The 12,451-nt window shown below is 41.7% G+C and overlaps 1 protein-coding gene across 5 annotated transcripts in view; it reads left to right on the forward strand.

Annotated features, from left to right (window-relative positions):
* Positions 1–12,451, forward strand: part of dock1 (dedicator of cytokinesis 1) — a 712,419-nt gene that overhangs the window by 593,675 nt on the left and 106,293 nt on the right. For all 5 annotated transcript variants that reach the window (XM_085994680.1, XM_085994678.1, XM_085994676.1 and 2 more), the window contains 2 exons: positions 3,717–3,858; positions 6,874–6,955. In XM_085994680.1, coding sequence (XP_085850806.1) covers positions 3,717–3,858; positions 6,874–6,955 — 224 coding nt within the window. The remainder of the gene's footprint in view (positions 1–3,716; positions 3,859–6,873; positions 6,956–12,451) is intronic.

The following is a 12,451-nucleotide window of genomic DNA, read 5'->3' on the forward strand; positions in this document are numbered from 1 at the left end:
AATAAATGCTGGCCTTGCCAGCGACGTCCACATCCCATGAACGAATTTAAAAAATACATTGGTCATGAACCTTCAGTGATCTGTGGACAATATCACCAAGATCTTTTTCTTTCTCTACCTGTTTGAGCATTGTTCCCTGAAAATGATACATGTTTTGGCCTGACCAATATGCATGAGACTACATTTATCTAAATTAAATGGTATTTGCCAATGTGTGACCCATTCCCAAAGCACATCTAAATCTTTTTGGATTTGATTGCACTCCTCTACCATCTTAACCCTTGCACAGATTTTGGTGTCATCTGCCATACTTCCACCACCGCTGTCCAGGTCATTAATAAAGACCGTGAAGAGTAGCAGGCTTTGGACCGATCCCAGGGGGACACCACTAGTAACATGTCTCCAAACTGAACCACATCCGTTAACTACACCTTTTTGGCTGCGGGATTAGAGCCAATTCCTAATCCATCAATTGAAATTTCTACTGATACCCTTGTGAAATGTGAGGTATCTTCTCAAAGGCTTTCTTAATGTCTACCGGATTTCCCTCATCCACTACCTTAGTGACTTCCCCAAAAAACTCTATCAACTTTGTTAGGCATGACCTATTTTTTCGGAAGCCGTGTTGTGAATTTCTAATGGCCCATTCTCTTTCCCGGTGATCATAAAGGGCATCTCTTATGATCATTTCTAGCATCTTCCCAATAATGGATATCAGGCTGATAGGCCTGTAGTTCCCTGGCTCTGATTTTCCCCTTTTTGAAAATAAGAACTATCTAAGCTAGCTTCCACTCTAAGAGAACTATCCCTGACTCTTTTGAGCTATTGAAGATATGGATAAAGGGGCTTACAAAGCACCTGCCCCATCTCTTTAATCACCCCTGGATGGATATTATACTGACCTGGAGCCCTATCAATTTTTAGCTTTACTATTCTATCTAAAATTACATTATCTATTTACTATTAATAATGCTATTCAATACTGAGCACCCCCCATCTGGTACATAAGCATCCTCTGCAGGAGTATAGACTGATGCAAAATAGTCATTCAGCAGCTCTGCCATAACCTGAGAACCAGTTTGAACCTACCCTACAAGAAAACCAAGGGTGTGGCGAGAATGAGGAACTTAAAGAAATTATTATTAGTAAAAAAAACAGTACTTGCAAAATTAATGGGACTAAAAGTCGATAAATCCCAAGGACTGGATAACCTACATCCTGGGGTTTTGAAAGAGGTGGCCATTGGGATAGTGGACGCATTGGTTATCATCTTCCAAAATTCTATAGATTCTGGAATGGTTCCTGCAGATTGGAGGATAGCAAATGTAACCCCGCTATTTAAGAAAGGAGGGAGAAAGAAAATGGGGAACTACAGACTTGTTAACCTCACATCAGTAGTTGGGAAAATGCTGGAATCTATTATAAAGGATGCAATAACTGGGCACTTAGAAACTAATAGTAAGATTGGGCAGAGTCAACATGGATTTATGAAAGGGAAATCCTGTTTGACAAACCTATTGGAGTTCTTTGAGGATGTAACTAGTGCAGTAGACAAAGGGGAACCGGTAGATGTGTATCTGGATTTTCAGAAGGCCTTCGATAAAGTCCCACGCAAGAGGTTAGTGAACAAAATTAGGGCACATGGAATTGGGGGTAATATACTAGCATGGATTGAGAATTGGTTAACAGACAGAAAACAAGAGTAGGGATAAACGGATTTTTTTTTAGGATGGCAGGCTGTGACTAGTTGGGTACCGCAAAGATCGGTGCTTGGGCCCCAGCTATTCACAATCTATATCAATGATTTGGATGAGGGGACTAAATGTAACATTTCCAAATTTGCTGATGATACAAAGCTAGGTGGCAGTGTCAGATGTGAAGAGGCTTCAACGGGATCTCGACAGGCTCAGTGAGTGGGCGAGAACATGGCAGATGGAATATAATGTGGATAAATGTGAAGTTATCCACTGTGGTAGAAAAAACAGAAAGGCAGAGTATTTCCTAAATGGTGAAAGATTGGGGAATGCAGATGCTCAAAGGGACCTGGGTGTCCTTGTACATGAGTCACTGAAAGTGAATGTGCAGGTGCAGCAAGCCATTAGGAAGGCAAATGGTATGCTGGCCTTCATTACAAGAGGATTTGAGTGCAGGAGTAAAGAAGTCTTACTCCAATTATATAGGGCCTTGGTGAGATCACACCTGGAGTACTGTGTACAATTTTGGTCTCCTTACCTAAGGAAGGATATACTTGCCATAGAGGGAGTGCAATGAAGGTTCACGAGATTGATTCCTGGGATGGCGGGACTGTCGTATAGGAAGAGATTGAGTAAACTAGGCCTGTATTCTCTTGAATTCAGAAGAATGAGAGGGGATCTCATTGAAGCATACAAAATTATTACAGGGCTTGATAGGGTGGATGCTGGGAGAATGTTTCCCTTGGCTGGGGATCCTAGAACCAGGGGTCACAGCCTCAGGATAAAGGGTAGGCCATTCAGGACTGAAATGAGAAGAAATTTCTTCACACAGAGGGTGGTGAATCTTTGAAATTCTCTACCCCAGAGGACTGGAGGCTCAGTCATTGGGTATATTCAAAACAGAAGTCGATAGATTTCTGACTAGTAAGGGCATCAAGGGATATGGCGATAGGGCCGGTGAATGGAGTTGAGGCAGGAGATCAGCCATAATCTCATTGAATGGCGGAGCAGGCTCGAAGGGCTGAATGGCCTACTCCTGCTCCTATTTCTTATGTTCTTAAAGTATCCTTTAGTGACCCTATATGGTCCTTAATGATCTTTTGGCTTCTGACATAGCTAAAAAAAGCTTTTGTTACTACTGCCACAATTACGCACCATCTTCTTCTCCAGAGATTCCTTGGCTACTCTTATGGCTGTTTTTGTATTCCTTAATTGCATGTGATACATTTCCTTATCCTCATGCGAGTTAAATGCCTTAAGTGTGTATAATGCTTTCTGTTTCAGTCGAATTTGCCTATGTACGCTCCTCGTCAACCATAATGGTTTTGTTTTACCGTGTGACCTTTTAATCATTCAGAATTAGATGGCTTCATTCTGTTTGAGAATGGTTTTAGATAGTACCCATTCCCATTGTTTTCTGTTGGAGATAATGAGCGACAAGTAGCAGTGCTAAATCCGGCCATCACTAGCTGGGTGTTCCTGCTTAATGAAACTTGGGTGAGAATGAATGGGATAGAACAGAGGTAGACACATGATATGAGAAGGGGAAATGGATGGAATGAGACAGAAACTTTGAAGAAGGAATTTCATAGACATTGATAGGGTGAGGAACTTGCTGGTGTGAAAGGGTAGGCATAAACACAGAGAGGAGACTTTGAATAGGACAGGAGGGTGACTCTTGCATAGATGGAAACAAGAAAGAGGTAACCACAGAAGAATAGAGGAGGCCAGATCAGAACTTTGGCGGTATGGAGTGGCTAGGATAGGTAGATACTGGTGTCTCATTTTGAGTTCATGCCAACTTGTAAATTGTGGGGAAAAAACAGCAATAACTAATATTCACACCGCTGCAAAGTAAAAGCTTGCTGTGAAATGGTACTGTGCCATGACAAAGATTAGTTGGTGGTAGATGTCACTTTCTTCCCCATCTGTACTGTGCAGCAATAAGACTGCAGAAGAGTTAGCTGTTCTGATTAGTTACTGAGCTTCATAATTTTTATGTTTTAAAAATATTTTTTCTAGAACAAGATGTTCATTTACAGAGGCAAAGAGTATGAGCGACGTGAAGACTTTGAAGCAAGACTATTCACTATATTTCCCAATGCAGAAAAAATGAAGACAACATCTCCTCCAAGTGATGACATTAAAAATTCTTCTGGACAGTGTATCCTTAGAATGTGCTGGCATGTGTATCTTTTGTGGGGGGGAAGGAAGGGTTATTTTTCTGAGCAAAACATTTTTTCAATTTTAAAAAATTGCGTAGATAAAGAAAATATGAGCGTATAAGCTAGTAGTGATTATGTAGTATTATCACTGGATTTATGTTATATCTTGGATCCAATACACTTCTTGTGCGTCACATTTAATTCATAAGCTCAAATTGCTCCCGCCAGTACCACCACCAGTAATGTAATTGTCGCCAACAGCACTTCATCCTAATTTTTACATAACTCAAAATACTCTCTCCAGACTCAGCCCAAATTTAAAAGGACAGAATGTATAATTGTACAGCTGAGTGGTTATTGCAGTTTAAGTGAAATTTTCACATGCCAGTTATGCTTTACTGAAAATTTGATGACAACACCATGTATCATGTTCAAATGGCGCTGCTACAAACATCAGAATATAACAACTTGTTCAATGTTTTGCATTTTTTCCATATTAAAACTCTCCTTAATCTTGCTTAAAGCAAATTTGTGTCAGGAAGGGCTTTCAGGTAGATTAAGTGTCAAAAAGTTGCTTCGGTAAAAAATAAATGAGAAATTTATTGGTTATTTCAGTTTCCTTTGTACTCAAAGATGGCTGTTTGATATATCTCTTCAAATCTGGTTAGCAAAGCTCCTCATCAGTGGTGTTCCACCTGCAGCATGTTTATAATCTAGTAGGCGCTCTGGTACAATTATATTAGTTTTGTGGTCACAGTCTAATTGCCTGTATATAGAGAAGGATTGAGGGAAGATTTATTCCTAAACCATGTTCCATAAAGGCACCATTTCTTCCTCATATAAATCATGTGCAGGATAATTTATTTAGAGCAACGCACATTAACAATGGCACAAGTAAACCTCTTTTTTTATATATGGTGAAGTATCAGCATCTATATTTGTCTATGGGGGCTTATGATTTCATTACTATTTTTACAGTACATACACAGTTAGATTACTTCTATGTTTTCCAATGTGAGTAAGTACCTATTAATAATTCTATGTTTAATGTTATTCTTAGTTTTAAATACTGCAATGAGGTCTTCATATACTTTTAAAAAGGAGCTATAAAGAAAAGGATAAAAACTGGATTTCAAGTATAATTGGATGATTACTTTAGAATTGTAACATTGATAAGTGAAACAGAAACAACAACTTGCATTTACATAGACCCTTTAGCATACAAATTGTCCCAAGACACTTCACAAAGGTGTAATCAACCAAAACAGGATGGTGGGCCAAAGAAGGCGCTATTAGGAGGGGTGACCAAAAGCTTGGTCAGATGTGGGATTTAGGGAGTAGAGGGAGGTGGGAGGGATTTCCAGACCGTGGCTAGATGTGTGGAAGCATGGCTGATAATGGTGGAGCTAAGAGAGGGAGCGATGCACGAGGACAGAGTCTGAGGAAGGGAGCGTTCTGGGGTAGGGGTTATACGACTGAAGGAGACAGAGGTAGTGAGGGCAAGGCCATGAAGGAATTTAAATATGAGATTGAGTATCATATTGGAGGAGTGGGAGTCAATGTAAGTCAGCAAGGGCAAAAGTGATGGATGAGCGGGATATCGTGTGGAATAGGATACAGGCAGCAAAGTTTTTGATGTGCTGAAGTTTACAGAGCGTGGAGGACAGAAGGCTTGCCAGGAGAGCATTGGAATAGTCGAATTTGGAGGTGACTAATGCTTGGATGGAAGTTTCAGCAGCAGATGAGCTGAGGCACGGGCAGAGGCAGGTGATGTTTTGGGGGTGGAATTGGCCATCTTTGCATTGGAAAGGATATGGGATCAGAAGCACAACTCATGCTTGAAAATGATGCCAAGGTTACAAATAGTCTTGTTACCAGAGAGGTGTGAAATCAGTGGAAAGGGTACAGAGTCTGGTGGGGGCCAAAGATGATGCCTTCAGTCTTCCCAATGTTTAACTCGAGGACACTGTGGCTCATCCAAGACTAGATGTTAGACAACACAAAAGCAGGAGAGAGATCAAGACAGCTGGTGGTGAAGTAGAGCTGGGTGTTGTCAGCATACATGTGGAACCTGATCCCATATTTTCAGATGATGTCAACAAGAGCAACATGTAAATGTGGAAGAGGATAGATCCTTGGCAGACTGCAGAGGTAACGGTTCCAGTGCAGGAAGAGAAGCCATTGCAGGAGATGCTCTGGCTACGATTTGATAAGTAAGATAGGAGAGACCGTAGAAAAGGACGTGGGATCAGGACTAGGGCAGGGGAGAGCCGGGGCGGGGGGAGAGGTTTGGCTTAGTGAGAAAGAGCAAAGGGGTAGCAGCAGAGGCAGCTGAACAAATGAATTCAATCTTACTGTCAAAGAATTCCATGAGACCCTCACACTTGTTCCTGGAGATGAGAGTGAAAGGAGCAAAGGAGGGGGGTTTGCAGAAACAGTTGGATATTGCAGAAAGAAGCCGGGCGTTACTTTTACTCTCCAGGCTGAACTTGGAGTATTGGGTGGTTTTGGCATAGGCAAGTGAAGGTCGATAGCGCTTGATGTGGTCCAGCCAGATCTGATGGCTAAACCAGTGGTGCACCAGATACACTCAAGTCTGTACCCATTGAACTTGAGAGAGCAAAGATGGGGGCCATATCAGTAAAATGATCATAATTAGAGAGAATAAAGGTTTTACTGGGGACAAGAGAATCAAAGATAGAGGTGAGGTAGCGGTTGAGTAGATTAACAGCTGCAGAAGTATTGTGGCGAATGGAAGACCAATGGGTAGGCAGTTAGCTTGAAAGCGCAGTTGTAAGTGACTTGGGGGAGAATGTTTTCATGGGGTGAACCTAGAAGGAAGTGGATTGAAAAGAGGTTGGAGGATGTGAGTGATGAGAAATATGCTAGTTTAGATAAGCATTTCAGTTAAAATTGAAATATGCATGAAAGCGTGTGAATCAAGTTGCTGAACCTCTTTTCCAAGCACCATTTGTCTCCATTGATGCCGAAAACTCTTTAACAAAATCTTGTAGATATTCAGTGTTTCACAGTACAAACCATACGTGAACTACCACCAAAGTTCAAGAACAAGACTGTCTCAGGACAAATATTGAGGTAAAATTTTCCCCATCCTACTTTGCTTATATAGATCACAAGATCCTTAGGGATGAGAGAAGCCATTCAGCCCATCATAATTCATCCATCCATAACAACCCTTTAAATGCCCCCCCCCCCACTTTGCTGCATCTTTTTTGTTTCTTTAATGTTTTGAGAGTTTTTGTCTCTACCATTCTGCCCAGAAGTTCATTCCAAGTGTTTATCAATTTCTGCATGAAGAACCATGATATTAGTCCTAAAGTTACCTTTTACTTTTAACTGTGTCCCCTTGTCCTCCTATCACAATTTAATTTGAAACAGTATTTCGGATTGACTTTTTCCATACTATTTACCATCTTATATACCCTTATGAGATCATTTTCCAGGCACTTTCTTTCCACGGTGAAAAGGCCAAGTCTTTCCAGTATTTTGTCAAAATTCAGATCCCTACCACTATGGCACTTCTCTGCATTGCCTCTAGCACTTGAATGCTTGTTTCTTGGCAACCAGAATTGGGCAGAGTACTGAAGATGCGGTCTAACCAGAGCAATATACAATTTGATTATGACTTCCTCTGATTTGTATTCTACGGAAAAAATAAAACTGATGTTGGATATTTGGAACTAAAGCAGATAATACTGGAAACCCTCAGCAGGTTAGTCATCATCTGGGGAGAGAATAGATGAGTTAACTAGATTTGACAAGGAGTCCACACCCACAGATATTGCCTGACTGCTGAGTGTTTCCAGCATTTTCTGTTTTGCCATTGTAGTTTAACATTGATTGGCTTTGTTGATTGCTGCTCTGTTGAGTGTTGAGTCTACTAAGATTTCATCCTCCACTATTTCAGCACCATTTGTGAAGTATGCATGTTGCATATTTTTCCTTCCTATCTGCAATACTTTACACTTGTCTGCATTCAATTTCATAATGCCATTGTTCTGAGCTGTCTGTGCCAGCTCAGCTGCCATCGTGCTTTTCCTTCTGAATCTGCAGAAGGTAAGTATTTATCAGTCTAATATATCTTTTAACTTTTAAATTATTGTACTTTGAAGTTTTTTTTTTATTCTAACAGGAAGTTTTTAATGTCATGGTTTCTTAATTACTGTTAATTTTGTTTTTAAGTACTCAAGTCACATTGTTCCTCCTCCTGATGACCACTTCTCTTCTTCAGTTGGTCTGCGACCTACCCCTTCCTTGTTGCAGGCCCACTCCAGCAAAAAAATATCAATGCTACATCTACTTAATATTCTGTAATGGAACACTGAAAATCAATCTGTAATGGAGTCCTTTCCTTTCACACCCTGGACACCCTGCAGTGCCATCTTGTGCATGGCCTACTGCAATTTTCATTATGCCTTTCGTCATTTCGCATCGGCACAACCACAGACCTGGGTTGATCCTTTCTTTACCCACACAGCTTCCAATGAGACCAAATGTAGCATTTCCATCTCCACCAAGCATACCAGATTTTCCCTGATCAATTCCCCTCAAATGATCAGCATTAACGCCAAAGGAAACCCCTCATCATTAAGACGCCTTTTCATTCCTTCCCCCTGCTGCCGATGGACCAGCTTCTTCAGCAACAGTTCCACACTTGGCTCCCCCTCACTGCTGAGCGGCATTTACACCATGGTAAACTACCCCACACATCACCACACTCACTGAGCATTCCTTCCACTCTGGGACCCCACCCACACTGAGCATCTCATTTACGACAGCCCCACTTAACACCTAACAGCTCCATACAGGAGACCCCACCTTGCCCCACTGAGCAGCCCATCCATCACAGACAGCCCTTCCTTCACCTCTCTTTCCCCCCCCCCCCCCCACCCCGAGCAGCATTCCCACCATTGGAACCCTTCAATAATGAGCACTTGCCCTCTCCACACTAATCACATCTTCCACCATTGGCCCCCATTCCCCCGTGAACACCGTCTCCCCTAGTGAACATCATTTCCACGAGGCCTAGCCTCTGCTGACCAGATATTTCTTGAACATACCATTCATCACGTTTCTCTAGAGACAGTGGGGGAAAGAGAAGGGAGGAGACACACGGACAGTTGGTGAAATGGGTTGGGGGGAGAGGAGCGGAGGATATAATTGCAGCATGACAAGTTTACATACGCAGTTTCCATTATAGATGTGGAGATTGAAATTTATAATGGAGCTATAAAAATAAGGAGAAATGTATGACTTTAATATGGGCATTGAATTACGCCTGGGTGTCCTGGTCCGATTATTCCCCCACCCACTAATCCCACTTCAACTGCACAACAACGGAGCTAGATTTGTGGTTCTTTAAATGGTTGCCATACCCTAGCCATCTTAGTCAAGTGGCCTTCCCCACTCCCACTGTATATAAGTCTTTTTCTGAACCACACCTTAGCTCTCTTTTTCCATCATCAGCAACAATTTCCCCTATTGTTTATGTACATAGGAAAGTTCTTCTGGATCGTTGATTGTGAATTACACTTACATTTGTGTATTTCCAAAGTCACTATTTATTATCGGGTTTCTATAAAATTATCACATTTTTGCTGAGTTATGCATAGTTTTTAAGCAATTTTCAATTTATACGTCATTGCTACTTACTGCCCTGATAGGAGTATGTTCCTTTCCGACCAGTTGATCAGGTCCGCTCTGCCTTCGGCTGATGTTCTCCCAGTTTACTCAGCCTGCACATGTCTTCAACATTTGCAACAGCTGTCATGGATCCTCCCCAGTCACTGGCACCCACTAGACTAGTTTGAGAGAATTTGAACCGATTGTTAACTACTATGGTTTGCCATGCTGCATGGATTTGGTTTAATTGCAGTGAAAGTTTTCTTTTATTCAGCCTCAGGGTGGCAGATTCCTCTCTATTGATCCACACTCATACCAAGTATGTGACGCACTTACGAAAGAAAAGACTCCTATACCTCAAGAATGAGAATTATAGGGAATGAATGACTGGGACCTGGTATTGCAAGGGAGATTTTCCACCATCATTCACTTGCAGGAGAAACGTGGGGTGGTGGAAGAACTATGTTGCCAAGTTTTGTATCATCCGCAAACTTCAAAATTGCGTACAAAACTTGGCAATATAGTAAATAGTGAACAAGATAGTAGCAGACATCTAGAGGTCATAGACAGTCTGGTGAAATAGGAAGACACATGGCAGATGCGAGTAAGTGTGAAGTGATGCATTTTAGGAGGAACAACATGGAGAGGTGGTATAATCTAAATGGTACTACTTTGAGGGGGGTGCAAGTGCAGAGGGACCTGGGGATCCATATTCATAAATCTTTGAAGGTGGCAGGGCAAGTTGATAAGGTTGTTAAGAAGGCATGTAGGATACTTGGCTTTGTAAATAGGGGCACTGAATACAAAAACAAGGAAGTCATGCTAAATCTTTACAAATCACTGGTTAGGCCTCAGCTGGAGTATTGTGTACAATTCTGGGCATCACACTTAAGCAATGATGTCAAGGCCTTGGGGAGGGTACAGAGGAGGTTTACCAAGATGATAGCAGGGATGAGGTACTTCAGTTATGTGGAGAGATTTGAGAAGCTGGGATTGTTCTCCTTAGAGCAGAGAAGGCTAAGGGGAGACCTAATCGTAGTATTCAAAATGATGAGAGGTTTTGATAGAGCAAGTAGCAAGAACCTATTTCTGCTGGCAAGTGGGTCGGTAACCAAAGATTTAAAATAATTAACAAAAGAACTAGAGGGAAATGTGAAGAAATTTTTTCACACACAGGGTTGTTAAGATCTGGAACGCACTACCTGAAAGAGTGGTGGAATCAGATTCCACAGGAACTTTCAAAAGGCAATTGGACAGAGAATCATAGAATAGTATAGCACAGAAGGAGGCCATTCGGCCCATCGAGTCTGCGCCGGCTCTTTCGAAGAGCAATCCTGCTAGTCCCACTCCCCGGCTATTTCCCCATATCCCTGCAATTTTTTCCCCTTCAAGTATTTATCCAATTCCCTTTTGAAAACTACTATTGAAGCTGTTTTCAGCACCCTGTCAGGCAGTACATTTCAAATCCTAACCACTCGTTGAGTAATAAAGTTTTTCCTCATGTTGCCTCTGGTTCTTTTGCCAATCACTTTAGCTCTGAGTCCTCTGTCGACTTTTCAGCCATTGGAAACAGTTTCTCTTTATTTACTCCAGCTAAACCCTTCATGATTTTAAACACCTCTATCAAATCTCCTCTGAGCCTTCCCTGCTCTAAGAAGAACAACCCCAGCTTCTCCAGTCTATCCACGTAACTGTAATCCCTTATCCCTGGAACCATTTCCCTCTGGGGCCAGGTGGCACAGTGCTTTGGATACGTTGTTCTTTCCCCTCTGGGACCGGGTATCACCGTATGTTGGATATACTGTCTTTTCCCCTCTGGGGCCAGGTGGCACAGTGCTTTGGATACGTTGTTCTTTCCCCTCTGGGACCGGGTATCACCGTATGTTGGATATACTGTCTTTTCCCCTCTGGGACCGGGTGCCACAGTGTGTTAGATAAGCTGTCATTTCCCCTCTGGGACCGGGTGCCACAGTGTGTTAGATAAGCTGTCATTTCCCCTCTGGGACTGGGTAACATGTTCTTGAAGAGGACTAATTTGCAGGGTTATAAGGAAAAAGCTGGGGTGTGGGACTAAATCGGATAGTTCCAAAAGTATATAAATAGACTGGAGCACCTGCTGTGGCATTGTTCATAGGTTTTGAGAGGGATAACTGCAGTCAGGTTGGGATCGAGAGGGAGGCTGATGGGTCAAGTTGGTTGGGTGAGTATTTAACTGAGTCATGAGCTTCAGGTTGGATAGTTACCAGCAGGAAAATAATATTTGAAGACAAGGCTAATTTGGGATCAAGCTTTCATGTTTTTTTTTCTCTTGTACACTTCTGAGATTTGATTGGTCCCTGCTGAGCACATGATTTACAATGCCACATAGTTAGCATGGACTAATCAGTAACACTAGACAACAGTATTATTAAGGTTGTCTTTTAAGGCCGGATATTACTCCATGAGATACTAACATACTTACACTTAACTCAGTCTGAATTCCTCTCTCCACTCTTAATCAGAGGCGTTAATCCATTTATTTTAAACAGGCTAACAACTTGCTAAAATAGCAGAGAATTCAATTTCAGATGGGGTATTAAGTATCAGTATCCACAGCATCATTTCAAGGTCTAGTAGTATTAATGAATTTTCACTTTAAAAATTTAAAGCGATTGGGACAATTGTTGATGTTTCAGTGTAGAGGTCAAGGCTCTTCCAACAGTATGGAGTGTGCCAGCTGCCATTGTCTGTCAGACCCTAACAAAAAAAAAGATTGCAAACAGTTTTTGTGTGTGTGTGTATATCATGGAAGTAATTTGAAAGCTGTAATCTCATCTCTGGGTTTAGATAATGTTTGGTTTGTGACTTCATCTGTAACCAGCTCCTCGCCATCAGTGCGATTACCGTCTTACAGTTTTTCGCAACTATATATTGTAATCCTGAGCAGATTATGCACATGAATAAATTGCA

Source organism: Somniosus microcephalus, chromosome 8 (assembly GCF_052327205.1).
Source record: "Somniosus microcephalus isolate GS21.2 chromosome 8, FLI_Smic_1.0, whole genome shotgun sequence".
Lineage (NCBI taxonomy): Eukaryota > Metazoa > Chordata > Chondrichthyes > Squaliformes > Somniosidae > Somniosus > Somniosus microcephalus.